The sequence below is a fragment of the Zeugodacus cucurbitae genome, chromosome 3 (assembly GCF_028554725.1).
Source record: "Zeugodacus cucurbitae isolate PBARC_wt_2022May chromosome 3, idZeuCucr1.2, whole genome shotgun sequence".
In the NCBI taxonomy this organism is placed as follows: Eukaryota; Metazoa; Arthropoda; class Insecta; order Diptera; family Tephritidae; genus Zeugodacus; species Zeugodacus cucurbitae.
Window position 1 is genome coordinate 78,740,223 of NC_071668.1, and position 15,777 is coordinate 78,755,999.

General features: G+C 33.8%; 1 protein-coding gene across 3 annotated transcripts in view; it reads left to right on the top strand.

Annotated features, from left to right (window-relative positions):
- LOC105211489 (AF4/FMR2 family member lilli) overlaps nt 1-15,777 on the top strand; it is a 29,975-nt gene that overhangs the window by 1,337 nt on the left and 12,861 nt on the right. Inside the window, exons 2-7 of one of the 3 annotated variants that reach the window (XM_029039753.2) lie at nt 7,820-7,895; nt 10,191-10,860; nt 10,943-11,397; nt 11,457-11,510; nt 11,609-12,209; nt 12,270-15,722. In XM_029039753.2, the coding sequence (XP_028895586.1) occupies nt 10,192-10,860; nt 10,943-11,397; nt 11,457-11,510; nt 11,609-12,209; nt 12,270-15,722 (5,232 nt within the window). In that variant the 5' untranslated portion in view covers nt 7,820-7,895; nt 10,191. Of the gene's footprint in view, nt 1-2,089; nt 2,230-7,819; nt 7,896-9,756; nt 10,060-10,190; nt 10,861-10,942; nt 11,398-11,456; nt 11,511-11,608; nt 12,210-12,269; nt 15,723-15,777 lie in introns of those variants that run through there. The other 2 variants (XM_011182922.3, XM_011182928.3) reach the window with 2 other exon arrangements.

Genomic DNA, 15,777 nt, shown 5'->3' on the forward strand with positions numbered 1-15,777 from the left:
GAAGAAATTCCCGATATACTTCAGCCGTGTGAAGTAGTTGCTAATCTTTTGTCTGCCGAATTTCAAAAATATTGTTGACAAAAAATATTAAATAGTTCTCATAAAATATATACAGAAACCGGAATGAAGAGAAAAGTGGATAAAAGTGTAAAGCAATGAGATCAATGAAAATCTATTAATAAAAAGAAAATTGTTGGCAATTGCCGAGTGATAAAGTGAAAATATTACAAATACATGCTCATTTAAAATATAAAATGTGTTAAGAGCATTGTAAGAATGGTGGAAAAACGGTGAGAAAAAATAAAATTAGTATGAAAAGATGTAACGACGAAATCGAAGAAAATTTGTTGGTGTGTGTGCGAAGACATTGAATAAGTAGAGACAAAATTATTGCAAAATAAAAGCCATCAGTCTACAATAAGTGGTACAATTTTTTTCTTCACTTTTTAAAATTGAATTGTTGTTTATAAAAAATTGCGAATGAAGTGTTTTTAATATATATGATAATATATGACTAAAGTGATTGATCGTCTTTAAGTTATATGTAAGTGTGTACATTTTTGTGAGCAAGTTTTAAACAGTCAATAAAAAAGAAAGTATAAATGTCCAAAACTTTTATATTTCTATTGTATTAAAAAGTGTATTGTGATACACATGGCATCAGTACTAGAGAACCAAATTGAATATAAAAATATACCGTATGTGTTAAGATAAAAGTTTTGCGATCGGAGGGAGAAAGAAAGTTTGATTTGATTGGAGTAGGAATGGTAAAACATGATTTGATAAAGCCAAGCAAGGTTGTGGAAATCCCGAAAAACTGCGCAATAAACCCAAAGAAACCCTATTTCTCGACAGACAACTGAAATATTTATTCCGACATTCAAACAGTAAAAAATCTGCTAGGTGAAATTTTAATAAAAATTAAATGTTGGCCTCACAATCGTTAAACCTAATTTTTTATCCACCGGTTCTACTTCTCATATACCCATAATAGCAACAACTAATTCGTCAACACATATTGAAAGAATAAATAATACAATTCACGATATTGCCGTTTGCGCGCCGAGAGAATGATAATACTCGTCGTAATTGTAGATGCTACCGAACGTGCACGAACGCAATGAATTAAAAAAAAAAAAACAGACTGACAAACAGATGTATGAAGCAGATAATTTTAAATAACACATAAGCAATAAACAAATGGTACTAAGACTCATACCTATGTATTTATATATCCATGGATAATACAGTTGTAAATTATATAAAAAGAATACGATAATAAAAAAATTGAATAAAAATAATATAAATGCTCAAAAAACGGAAAATGTTAAAATTTCAAATGTTGAATTTCTCAAATTTCATATATTATATTATGTTGTTAAAAATTATTGCCATCGCATCGTTAACTTCTTGATTTTGAAAAAATCTGCTTGATTTAGTATTACAATTGTATTATAATTGTTTTTTCACACAATACCGCTACTTACGTACCATAATAAACACACATGAGACTAATAAAGCATACATACATATACATACATATGTTGATTGATTTCCCATGAAATCACCTCTGGAGCCATTTGTTTGAAACATAACTAAAACAGCAATGATGAATAACACTTCTAATCTGAACTGAACCACCAATATCCAAATAGTTTTCATATAATTGTATTATTTTCTCCCTCTTTAAGTAATTTTTTAGTTCTCAATTTAATTAGCATAATTTAAATACATATTTATGCAGTAACATTTGTTATTGTTGTTGTAGCCATGTTGGCAGTCCTAGTTCGGTTAAATATACCGCTCCGTTCCGGTTACGTACACCCGGCTCTCTGAGTTATGAACAGTACTGTTCCATATCTATACAAGTCACTGCTTTCATCAATATTATCATTTAGATCCAATCTTATTTTTTCTTAATCATAGAACTTTTGGGTTTGACTTTTATACGATCAGACAAGTACAAGTTACTAAAATAATTATGTATGCTACTAAAATAGAAACCATAACTTGCTGATGTCGGGAAAGTGTTAAATTATTTGTAAAAAGTTTAATCAACATTAAATCCAACACCAGTAGTAGCAGCATTAAACAGAAAATATAAAAACTGTAAACTTAAGATAAAATATACATAAATTAAAACAAGCATGCCTTAGTTTGGTATGTGCGATTTAGTAAAGAGCTTACTAAACCCAATGAAATGGATATGAAAAAAAATCCAAAATCACGGTAAGTTTAAATGTTTAATTCCATAAATTATGTATGTTATTAAATATTATTACTAAAAACTATGTGAGCTTCCGTCACACATGTAGATATTAGAAATATATGTATAATGACAACGTGTATCAGTGACATATTTACCTGTATTGGCACTGAATTACTTTACCAAAAAGTTACATTAATTAAAGTACATTTACATTGTTTTAGCACATTAAGATGTCTGAGTTTGAACATTTTGACCTACTCGTTATTTAAACATTTTCGAGTCATTATATTGTCGTTTTGTATTTAAAAATTTCAATATATGTTAGATTGTAATTTTGGACAGAAATTTTCTTAGAATCAAAGAGCCAATTAATTGGTATCATGCCGGGGTGACATAACTTTGTAGGTTTTTCAAGCTTGCAAATGGGAAAGCACACCACAGATCACAGGCATATCTCATACTATTTTCTATCAATGCCTGAACCTAGTTAGGTAGGTATTTAATATATTACAGTACACAGTTTTCAACATATGGGTATTTCCGCCAGAAGGTCCATCACAGACAAAATATTAAATATTATTAGAATTACAAAGTTTTTGCATATTATCTTAGGAAAATATTTAAATATCTTTATATTAAATTAATTTGAAATTTATTCATAACCATTTACGAGATATACGAGATCCAAGTCGCACAGAAACTACTTTTCTCATTTCGATTTTTCTACTGCATTTCTTTTGTAGTCAAAATTGTTAATGAAACATGTGTAACATTTATAAGGGTACAAAGAGCAAAATATTGTGATTCTGGTAACTACTTCAAAATGGTCACGTGCGACATCGTAGGTGTGGAATTTAAATATTGCAAATTATTTTTTATTATTACATTATTTATTTACAGAGCAAAAATCGCACTTTAAATTCCACTGAACTAGCTATTCAAATAGATTATGGCTTCCAAATCAAAATAAGAGTGCTCATTTTAACAAGGTTGTCAGGACAAAATCGTTTGTTGTTATAAGTGATAAGCTAACGCATACCATATTGTTTTTCTAAAATATTTATGATGATAACTGTTCTCAGTTTAAAAATAAATTTATATTATCAAGCCTGGTTGATTTTAAATAAATTAAAATAATTAAAATGCTCTTCCTTAGAATGGAATTTCTTGCAAGGAGACGTCGCTTGTTATTTAAAAATATACATACTTTACATTTACTACTTTTTAAACGATTTTATTGGCCTCGGTTGTAAATAATTCCGTATTATAACAACATAATCAACATAAATATTATGATAAAAAATGTCCTGTGCGACATGTCCCGTGCGAATTTGGTTAATATTTAATTAAAGAAACTATAAATTATTTTTGGGAGAAATTCATACCAATTTTAAAGGCATCCATGCACAATATTCTACAATCAAAAACATTTGAATATTGGCTCACAATTCGCTGAAATCGGCGTTTGAATCGTTGTATGTAAAAACGACTTCCATTTTTTGTCCCGTTGGTTTTTTGCAATTATCTAGAAAATTAAAATCGTTCCAAAATCAAGCTTAACACTTAATGTGGGGCTGCTGTTGTTGTTGTAGTAACGGTTATCTATCCCTGCCGGAAAGGAAAGCATAAATCTAGTTGTCGTCGAGGTGAACTAACGAGAGGCCTAGGAAACGTGCTGTTTTTACAGGGTTGGACCAAAGGGAAAGGGGTGTTAGATGAGTAGGGTTCGTTGGGCATTCAAAAAGGTGGTTAGTGTCGTGCGAGGATTCATTGCATGCAATACATGTATTTTGTATGTCGGGGTTCAGTCTGGATAAGTGGGAGTTTATCCTGCTACAATATCCAGATCGAAGTTGCGCAAGGGTCACTCTGGTATTATAATTTCTCAATGATAAACGATATTTTTCCACGGGAAAAGGGTTCTCTTAATTTCTGCATATATATGTCATGTCATGCCGTTAGTAATTAAATAATTTTACATTGTTTGTTTTCTTTTTTAAGATTGGGGCTAATAATATGCGATGTTTTGGTACAAAATTTGTATTTTGCATATTTGAAACTGGCTATGAATTTTGCCTGAGAATTTGTTATTATAAGGCATACGAATTCCAAACGTTTGAGGATTGTGGAAAGACTATTGAATCATAATTTGCTTTCTTTTTGTTTCTATACAAATATCTAATTAATACCTGGAAAAAATATTGTACCCGCAAATATATTTGTATGCATGTATTTTATAAAATATTTGAAAAACTAAAATTAATAACACAAAATAAATTTACTTTCGATTGTTTATATACGGACGAAAGTACAGTAATAATTATCTGGATTAAAAAACACAAAAATAAAAAATTTTCTAATCAAATGAAGAATAATTAAATTTGTTCCTTGTATAATATTTTTTTGCTTTAAAAAGAGCACAGTAATTAAGAGACACAGGAATGTGTTAACATTAACAAACAGAATGAATGAAAAATACAAAAATAAAAGTTTGTTTGAAATTAAAGTGCATCTCAATGTCATCGATTTTTTGTTTTTAATAGCCAGTTAATAATTTAAGAAAAATTGTTTACATTAATAAGTATGCATAGTTTGGTTAAAAAAATAAAATTTCCAGGTGAAAAGCTTTCAGAACACAAATTTATACATTCATATATTCAAACTATTACTAATCGAATGAACACAACGATAAGCTTATCACCATTTCATAGATAACCGGAACGTTTTTTTAATGGTGTATTTATATAACTTTGCCAGTAAAACAAAATATATTTCGCACATAACGTAAACTTATCTCTAAAACTTTTATTTTAATTCCGATTCAAGCATTATTGAAATAGTCAAAAACACATTGGGAATTTATTAAACACTGCTTTTATTTGTCCAAAATATTTCTATCCAACCAAGAAAGTAGAAGTTAAAATTATCCGTTAAAATTATCACATTTCAACATTTAAGCATTTATTTACTTCGCGAAGTATTGATTATTTTCCCCTTTTTTGTCAGACAAAGACCAATTTTCTTTTCCAAAGTTGTTGGAATTTGTTCGGTGTAAATAAGAACATATATGAGATAAACTGTGGAATGTCATCTTGCAGTGGGCTGAGAAAAATCTTATAGGGAAATTACAACAGAATTACGAATCAAATGACAAATTTCATGAATGGAATGTTTTGGTATGACCATAACATTTTTCTGATTAACACTAACCAAAAGTATTTGCATTATTCCATTACGATTATGTTTATCTGAAAATATTGGTTTGTTTCTTGTTTGATTTCATAGCCTTCACATGTCTTTGTAAAAAAAAAATATTTAAATATGAATTTGAATAATTTGTTTTGTAAAATCACTTGCCATTGCAGGACATAGCAATATTGCAGGCTCATGACCAGTAGTCATTTTATAGTAAGAAAATTTCCTTCGTGTTTTGTGTGTCTGCTTTCAGTTTTGGTTACACCTTTACGATTAAAATTTGTTAAGTCGGATGTCGGAAGTCGGAAAAAATATTAAAAACAAATTATTTAAACTACTCGAACACAAATATTATACATAGAAATAATACTGAAAGGTTTTAACAGTTTTAGAACTAATTTATCCATTTTAAAAACAAACTAAGTATTATTTGCTATGTACATATACATAATATGTAACTACTGTTATTTACATATATGTTTGTACATTAGTTACTATGATTCTCTTATGTTTTGAAAAGTGGCACGTGATGGGAATAACGACAATTGCAAATGTCAGCTGTCCTTTTCTTTCTGATGCTTTTGCGCTGCCATTAAAACTTGTAAATAGTTGCAAATTTTTGAATTTTTTATTTTGCCTTTTTTCTATATTGCATATTTCTTTATAATGATCCGCTCAAGTTTCATCGCAATTACTTCGAGATCCATTTAATGTGTACCCGAAATACACAAAATAAGTATTAGATGTTGTTTGTTCTTTAGTTGTGGGATGTGAGTCGACGAAAGATATTGCTTATTTTATATGTATATGTATGTATAACTGACGCAAAATCAAATATATACGCTGAAACATATTGATAGAGAAATTTATGTATGTATGTATGAAGCGATTTGATTATATCTGAAGTTATTGATTTGTGAAGCAAGATTTGTTCATGAAATTTCCCAAAATAAATCCCCGTTTTACTATATTTGAATATATGACAGTGATTTAAACAAATCTTATTATTTGACTCTTTCCGGAAGGTTTAATTTATTAAATAAATAATGTTTAAAAATAAGGATCAGAGGTATAATACGAAATAGAAACGCACCACTTTATTTTTTTTTAGTTTTATCAAATATATAGTATAATTGGTAATGCCTAATTGCAAGTTTTGATTCGTTTAATTTATAATGTACTGTAAGAAATAATGAGTTATATCTTGAGGTCAGTTTTATAATATCAATGTTTCGAAAATCAACACCAATCAAATTTTAACAAAACTTTGACATCAATGAACTTCTTTGAAATTCCAAATTGCATACATATACTTATGTAGTTGTAACTATATATATGTAACTACTTCAAGGCGAGGGAAATACTTCTTTGATTAAAACTAGAAATTTGATCGACCAGAAAACAATTTGCACAGCAAAAAGGCCAATATTCAATAGAATCAATGTTTTTAGCTTTGCTTTATAACTTCATTGTTAGTGTGGGTCAGACGTGCCGCAATCAGTGGTCCCTATCGTGCATCGCGTACCTCGTATCGATTACTACGTAGAAAAGCAAAGGTATTTCGCTAAAGCTCTTTTGTTAATCGTTTTACTGTAGTTGCAGCTTTCATTGTCATATGACGCGTCCGATGCAATATCCATGGTTTTATTCATGAAATTTGCTGCATATAATGGTTTGTTTGATTGTCATAGCAGTTGAAGTAGCTGAATGTCATCGATTGACAGTGAATCCCAACTGATCTTTATGCAATCTCGAAATAAACTTGTACAATATAAAAATCGTGTTTACCTACTTATTATGATAAGAAAATGGGGTAATCATTTAGCTAATAATGATTTCATTTGAATTTTTCTAATAAACTTATACAAAACTCTCAAAATATAGTCCAGTTTTTAAGTAATCATTTATACACCCTTTTGATTAGGGATCGCGGACTATGCTGCAATTCAAATAATTTTAACTTTCTCATTTCTTAATTGCGTAATAAATTGTTTCAATCGACAATTGTTGCATTTCTTAATGCTTCGCATATTAATTCTACTAACGTTTTATACTCTCGAAACATGTTGCACAAAGTATAATAGCTTTATTCACCTAACGATTGTTTGTAAGTCCTAAAACTAAATGAGTTAATTATAGGGCTATATACCAAAGTGATCAGGACGAGGAGTATAGTTGAAATGCGGATGCATCAGTAAATTAGTATTTAATGGGAATTCAAATCAACAAACACTCTTTGATGGAGGCTGGTAAGGGAGATCACAGGAGTGTGTTGCGAAAAATATTAGTAGTAAATAATTCTTATTTACTGGTTTAATTCTTGATCGATATACTTAGGAGTAACATATATATATATATATATTATTATTTTTTTTAATATTTACATTTTTAAATATTTTTATTCCCTCTTTTCAGGTAAGAAAAATCTAATCTTCCGAAATTCTTAAAATATTATTAAACACATTGATTGAGAGCTTTATGAGATCGTACAGTAAGTATTATTAATCATATGTATGTAATATAATATTAATTATTCCACAAGTTCATGTAATTGAGAGCGTACAGTAATTACAATTGTTACCATCCTTAAAAAGTCATCTGGTGTAGCTTGACCGTTACTGTCTGTCATAATAATAATCAATAGCTAAACTTCGGAATATAAACGTAAACAAAACTACATATATTGACACTCATATGTTAATTATTCTCTCGCAACATTTTGCAAAGATTATAATACAATTCGATTACAACACAAAAACATTTTTTACATCAGCTAATATTCATCTATGTAAGTGAATTTGCATATTCTGAAAGGATTATATAGTAAAATATATTCTGGATATTTTATTATAAATTTGATTAAAAAATAACTTCTTGTAAGACATTAGTTAACATTTTTATAAATTAAATGCATTGAAGAAACTTCATTTCCATAGCCAAACATATTTTTTCTGTTTTATAAAATTTTCAATTTAAGTATATACATATCAGTATATCAAGTATATATGTACATATCAACGCTCGAAGTGATATTTTAGAGAATAATAAATGTTTACCTGAGACATGTATTATTCTTAAGGCCTATTACCTGCCATAATTAAATTAATGTTAAATGAGTAAATGCATTTTGTATTTTCTAAAGATTTTTTTAAACATGTGGAATCTTCATAGTTAACTGAAAACAAAAATACCATATTCCAGGTACGAGGAGATTTAAAAAAACCCAAAACTGGCTATAGTAGTTATAGTACGAGTGATCTCGTTGCTCAGGGTCAAAATATCATTTATACCTGATAAATTAAGATTTTTTTCAGATAACTGAACCAAACCAAAAAATGGCTTATATTTTGAATGTTATATTATTTATATCAATTTGATGACAATAATTGAACGAATACGTATTCATTTCGTATTTTCTCATAGCTTTTCGCTTATCTCCTCCGTTTTTCCATTGTGATTAACTTCTATGGTAATTAAAAATATATTTTTTTATAATATATATCACAAAGAACGGGATAATATTAATTCGAATAAAATTAAAAATAGTCCCTTATTCATTCCTTAAAATTTCCAGTAATATGTCCGTTCATGCTGCCACCAGCTAATACGTTTTTCGTCGAATCGAACGAACGGTATTTACATAAAATTGATTTGATCAAATTTAAAATTACTTTCCATATACAGTAAAAAGGGGAAGGATATTTGTTTTGAAAAAAAAAAAAGCAAAGATTCTAGGTAAGCGGTTATTATAACGACGAAAATATGTATGTATTTAAAAAGGGCAAAAAAATATCGAACTGAAATTTGAATTAAAAAAAAAATATATGAAAATGTTATATAACCTGGAAAAATATTTTGTTCTTTGTTTATTAAATATCCCGTTCTTGATGATTTGGTTTAAATTTTTTAAATGTTTGTAAATATGTACTAAGCACCTTAGCATACGTCTTTGACGATACGAAACTATAATAACAAATTTCAGCCACATAAGTATGCACAAATGAAACAACTAAAACATCTCGCCAAAAACACGGCGTATATATGTACTTAATTGTAAACAGATATGTATGTTTGTATATAAACAAACAAAACAATGTGACGTATTGTTTCCTACATAATCCTTGATGTTATCTGTTATCCTTATAATTTTAATTATATTTGTTGTATTTGATATTAATTGTTTTTATATCACATATACACATACACGAGTTGTGCATTAAATACATTCAAGTTCAAATACTTTAATCATTATTATCTATATAAATATATATATTTAGATTTATTATTTTTAATTTTGCATATACAAACGCTGATCATTATTTATTTGTTTTCGATTAATCGATGTTATTTAGTGAACATGTAGCATCTACCTAACGTCATAGTAACATCTCTAAAATTTATCTCACATCGCTAACAACCCTTATACTAAAAATAAACAAACACAACCATACACACAAAAGCACTATATATATCAAGCGCGCATCGATCCAACCTTCAGTTATTTCATGAAGTTCTTGTGCTACGCATGACAGTCAATCTTACAATACTTAAGCACGCATCGATCGAACCTTCAGTTATTTCTTGAAGTTCTTGTGCTACGCACGTCAGGGAATCTTTATTTATGCCTTGAGGTCTTGTTAAAAATTTATAGTCGTGTACGTACTGAATCTGAAATTGAAACTATATCATATAATACGAAAGATTTGTGTAAAATATTAAATTAATGTGTGATACCATCTTGTTTCTTTTCCGGGTTTTGTTTTTGCCACTTCATTGCGCTAAATAGAATGGAAGATTTTGAGCGTCGCCAACAGAGGGAACGTGAAAAACATAAGCGTCAGCAAGTGCAAAGTGTCGGCCGTGAGCATGCCCTTTTTCCCGAACCGCGAAGAGTGAACCCGTCCGAGGTAGATGACGATATCACCGCCAAACTGGGCGATCATTCTAAAGCCATTGAATTTATGACTACGGAAGGAGTTGGTGTACAACCGTCCTCCAACAATGCCTTGCTGGCTAGTCATATACAAACAAGTGCCTCCTCCTCAGCTGGCGGCAATAATATCGGTAACGTCTCCATGTCCACCAATTTATTGCCCCCTTCGCATCGCTCGTTGGCTGGACCAGCCGGTTCGCAGACTCTTCAGCAGACAACACAACAAACTCATCACTACCAGCAACCACTACGCCAACAATCATATCTAAAGCAGTCTGATAATAAGCCACCATATAACGGACGAGGAAGTTATTCTAACCAGCCGGTGAAAAATGATTTACGACCTAGCAGTGGAATGGCGCCGCCAAAGGGTCCACCACCTTTACTACCACCACCGTCTGGCACTATATGTGGCAGCAGTTCAAGTTCAACAAGTTTGCTACCACCGCCATCGAATGGCTATTTGGGACCTCCCAAATCGACAGCTCCTCTACACAATGGAAGATTTCCCAAACCATTGCCGGTGAGTATGAATTTGAATTTGGTGAATTTGGTACTAGATATTAAAAATAACTATCTAAATTCAAAATGTATATTCTTTTTAGAAGTCAATAAATGACATAATCTCCAAAGTTGATCAAACTTATCGCGCTCCTGAGCAAATTACTAAAATAGCCGCAACGCCCCGCACAAGTATAGCTGATTACAATCTGAATGGGCCTAATCGCCATAAATATTCGGTTGGGCCGGTACAACCAATTTTGGGTTCGCCACCTTCCGGAGCGGATTTATTGCAGAGCGCAGTTCCACTACCCATAACACCAATCTCTGCTCTACCCGCAACCCCAAATCCTCAGATTATATCAAACGCTTGTGGGATAACAAGTAGCGGTATGTCAACAATAATGCCCAATGCTAATCAACCGACTGCTGTTGTCTCAGCGGTGCTAAATTCACCACTTGTGACAACAGCGGTTAGACAAGGTTTGATGATGCCTAAGGAACCTTTGAAACCACTGTTGGAACAAGTTGGGCCACTGTTAGAAAAACAGAACTCTACGTAAGTTTATCATAGAAATGTTGTAGTACTTATTATTTATATATTGATTTTATATATAGGTTGGAAAACGATTTGGAGCTTTCAGAATCGGATGATGACCGACGAAAACAGAGGTAATTATGATAATTCAAAATTTTTAAGAATCACATAAAAATACATTTCCTTAATCTTACTAAAAAATAACGAACTATTTTTCTTTTCAAACGTGCAGTCGTTCAGTTCACAATTCCAGTGATAGTTCACAATCAGATTCTAGTGAATCAGGCAGTGAAGAATCTTCTAAGAGTGAAACCCAACGATCGACACATTCATCGCTTCAGCAACAGACCTCTATACATCATCAAAACCCGCTTTCGCATAATTCTCTTCAGCAGCAGCACCAACAGTCACATTTAGTGCAACAAATTGCTCAAACAGTTGGACGTTCAGTTGCAAGTAAAGTCGTAAATGATAAATCCAAAATGATGGAGCCTCTTGGAGGTAGTCGTTCAAATATTTATCTAAACACTAATGCGCTGGGTTCGGCGGGCTCTTCTAGTTCAGGGCCAAGTTCTACATCATCATCGTCAAATAAAACTCCTTCGCCTTCAGATTCGAGTAAATGGCATTTGAGTCGATATTTTAATAAAAAGCCTGCCCAATCACAAAATGTCACTACACCACCAGCAAATTCGTTAGTTGTAAATTCAATTAATGTAAGCATGGATGAACCGACTCTATTACCAGGTGGTGCCCAAATAATACCCGAAGCTACACAACCCCAATTAAACCCTACGATCGTGAAGCATGAAAACTCCAATTATGGAGTAGCGGTAAGCAAATTTATTATAATATTCTTACCTTTTAATTACAACATTTTCTTTTTCGAACAGAAAAAGTTCTCATCGCGAAGTGATGATGACGATGATGAAACTACTAATCTGCGTAACTGCGAAGCACGCAGCGTTTTGTCAAATTCGAGTGGCGTAAAAACTCATATGACTGGAGGTGTGTCCACGTTTATAAATGAAATAAAGAAAGAAGCGGATGTTCTTTATCCAAGCTCATTGAAAGCTTCTACCTCTAATACAACTCAGGCACATGCCCATGTTTCATCTCAGCAACAGCAAACTCAGGTACCTCTGTTAAATGCCGCTGAATTTGTTGCAATACCAACGAGCCAAATAAAACATGAAGTTCCTGGCTTGTCAACAGTTGCAACATCAACTATTGCACCGATGTCTCTTGCGGGTGGTACTACCACTGTGACACCTTACAATTCTTCTACCGTTAAAGTTAGTGGAAATGGACATAGGCGTACGCCTTCAGCATCGCCACATATGCGTAACAGTGTTGCAACGGGTAACGTGCAAAGACGTATTGATAAATTATCAGCACCATCCAGTGATGGAGCGACTTCGAATAGTAGTGATGATGAAGATGCGCTGACAACATCTACTAGGTCTACCGTACCAACATTAGGCCCAGGTGGCACATTAAAAATTCCTGGTGTTCCCGCAGCTATTACCGCTCTGCCGCCATCAACGTCACAACCATTGGCATCAGCGCCCACACTCCCGAATTCAATAACGGTATTACCTATCAATCCATTAACAAAGACAACACCTTCGCTTAGACGAAAAAAACCTCGGAATTCGGTAGCTACTATAACAACGCAATTAGACACTAGTGACGAAGAAGATATGGTATCGATGGCGTCAGATTTTAAAAGTGGAGGTGTGACAGTAAGCCCAACAGAGTTGCGAGCTGTAGCTGGTGCAGGCGGAAAGTTATACTCTGAACCAATGCCCGTAGTGCCTGCAAAAAAGGGACCAGGTCGACCAAGGAAAACTGCAGGCAGTGGAAAAAAACCCAACACTACTACGATTGCGCCCGCTTCGAAGGGTCCGAAACTAACAGCTAACAAGGATGTTAATAGTAGTGCTGTGGTTGGTAAAAAGACTACAGCGAAGCGAAGAGCTTCACGTCAAAACTCAAATTCGACTGGCATCAACCCTATGAAACCACACTCTCAACCTACACAATCGGCACTGCCATGTGCTCCAATTATTGATTCATCTTCATCGGGATCGATGTCATATTCAACATCGAAGTCATCTAGTTCATCTTCTTCGGAAACAGAATGTGAAGATGGCATTATAAGCGGTTCATCATCAGGTGATGATAATAAAATGAAAGGTGCGGGCGCTACAAAAACAAAACGCAATCTATCGGCGCGAAAAACTGCAGCAGCGGTAACCCCATCGACAGCATGCTCAGTTACAGCGAATACATTGCCTGCTTCTACTAGTCGCATTATAGTTCAATTAAACAGACGTAAATCGTCCCATGATGATGCCCCACCAATTGCAATATCGTCAGTAAACACCAGTGGTTCGTCCAAAGTGGCAAATAGTGGAAAGCGAAAGCGATCAACGTCACATTTCATTAATGCCGATGAGGAGGCTGACAGTGATGACGATTCATCAGATTCCGGATCTTGTTCGTATGGCAGTTCCGTGAAGAATTATAATGCAGGTACAACGACAGCTAATTCCATAACACAGGGCGGCAATACCAGTGGCGGCAGCTCGCATCGTTCTCAGAATTTGCAATCGCCATATAAAGTGCCCATTCCAGCGGCGCCTGTGTCTAGTTCGACTTCCAGCTCAAGTAGCGTGTCATCCTCGTCATCGAGCAGCAGTGGGGATGAGCATTTTGATACAGAACCTACCGCATCCGTTAGTAATCGAGGCAAAAGTAAGCACAGTAAAACTGGAACTAAAGTTACTACTAACGTCAGCTCCAGTTCCAACAGTTCACGACTGCGTCGTGACAATCCAAAACCAAGCGATAAGAATAAAAATGTCACGCTTACGCGTATTTTTAATCCAAAAGAAGGTGGTGCCAAAAAGCAAGGTCAGGTGATGGTCATTGACGAGCAGCAGCAACAAAAGTTGATATCTCCCAATGCCTCTGGGTATAGAACTACCGTTACTCCGAGCTCAACGCTATCTGCCAGTCAAGAGAATCTCGTTGCAGCCGCCTCACTTGTTAATTCACAATCACCTAGACTTACTCCCGGACATATTAAATCACCGCGCACATTGCCTCAACCTGCAGGAGTCGGGTCGCATCGTACACCGGATCGAAGTAGTAGAAATAGTGCTGAACGTAAAGTGCAACAGCAGCGCATTAGGACACCATCTTGTACACCTACTCGCACTCCTCCTATGACTCGCACGCCAACTCCCACACCAGCATCGCTTCTGTCGGCACCAACAGCTTCACCTATGAGGAACACAGCAACTATATTGCCCAATGTCCCAACCCTTATATGTAAAGTTGATTTATCTCGACTTCAACGTATTTTACCGGAATGGCGTACAAACACTTATAGGCTTTCTAATCCTAGTATGCCCCGTTGTGCTCAACATGAAGCGATATTAAATGCTGATCTGCAAGCAACTTCTGCCATAACCGGTTATAGCGGAAGTGTTGGCGCATACAATAGCGGCAACAGAACACCCACAACACCAACATGTCCACCAGAAAGAGAATTATCGCGTTCCAGGGAATGCTTGGTTGGAATTGGTGGTAGCGGAAGCAAGCAAAGACTGAACACAATGCATTCAACTGGCCGTCTGAGCAATCGTTCCACAGATGGTGATGACACAACCCCCAAACAGCAGTCTCAACTTACGCCAAATGGTTACAACTCAATTGCGAATGTGTGTAATAGTTCGCCCTCTACTAAGCAATTATTAAAACATGAGCAGTTAATCAAAAATGAACCAGGTTCGGAGATAGACAGTGGATCTATGTCCTCACAACAGAAAACGGATGCCTACTGCAGTGAAACCAAGTTTAAAACAAGTGGCTCAGTTAAACAGGAGCTTATGCAACTTAAGCAGGATTGTAAGCCTGGTTTACCTCCACAAATTGGTTTTATATCAGCTGATAAGGATGATGATCGGCCTGATGCATCGCCAAACTCACAGCAGATGCAAATAAATGATATAACTGAGCCAAAGTCGCAACGACGCAAACGCAGCGCTAGCTCGAGTCCGTATAAAGACAAAAAGCGGAAAAAAGAGAAAACTGACAAGTATTCCAAAGATAGTAAAGATGGTAAGGAGGGGAAGGAAATTGATGTCGGTAGTGGCACACTTTTAACTATGCAAGATAAAGAAAAGGACATGGGCAAATCGATAACCGCTTTGGCAGCTATTGAACGTGATATAGGTAGTAACGCTATTGGTAGTGGACATACTGGTGCCAATGATACGAGTCGCCGTGCAATTGCTATAATTCCGCCACTTGGAATGAATAATGGGCAAATGGAGGTAATATTACTCATTTCTTTCTATGAAATATTTATTTAATTACATTATTTTATCA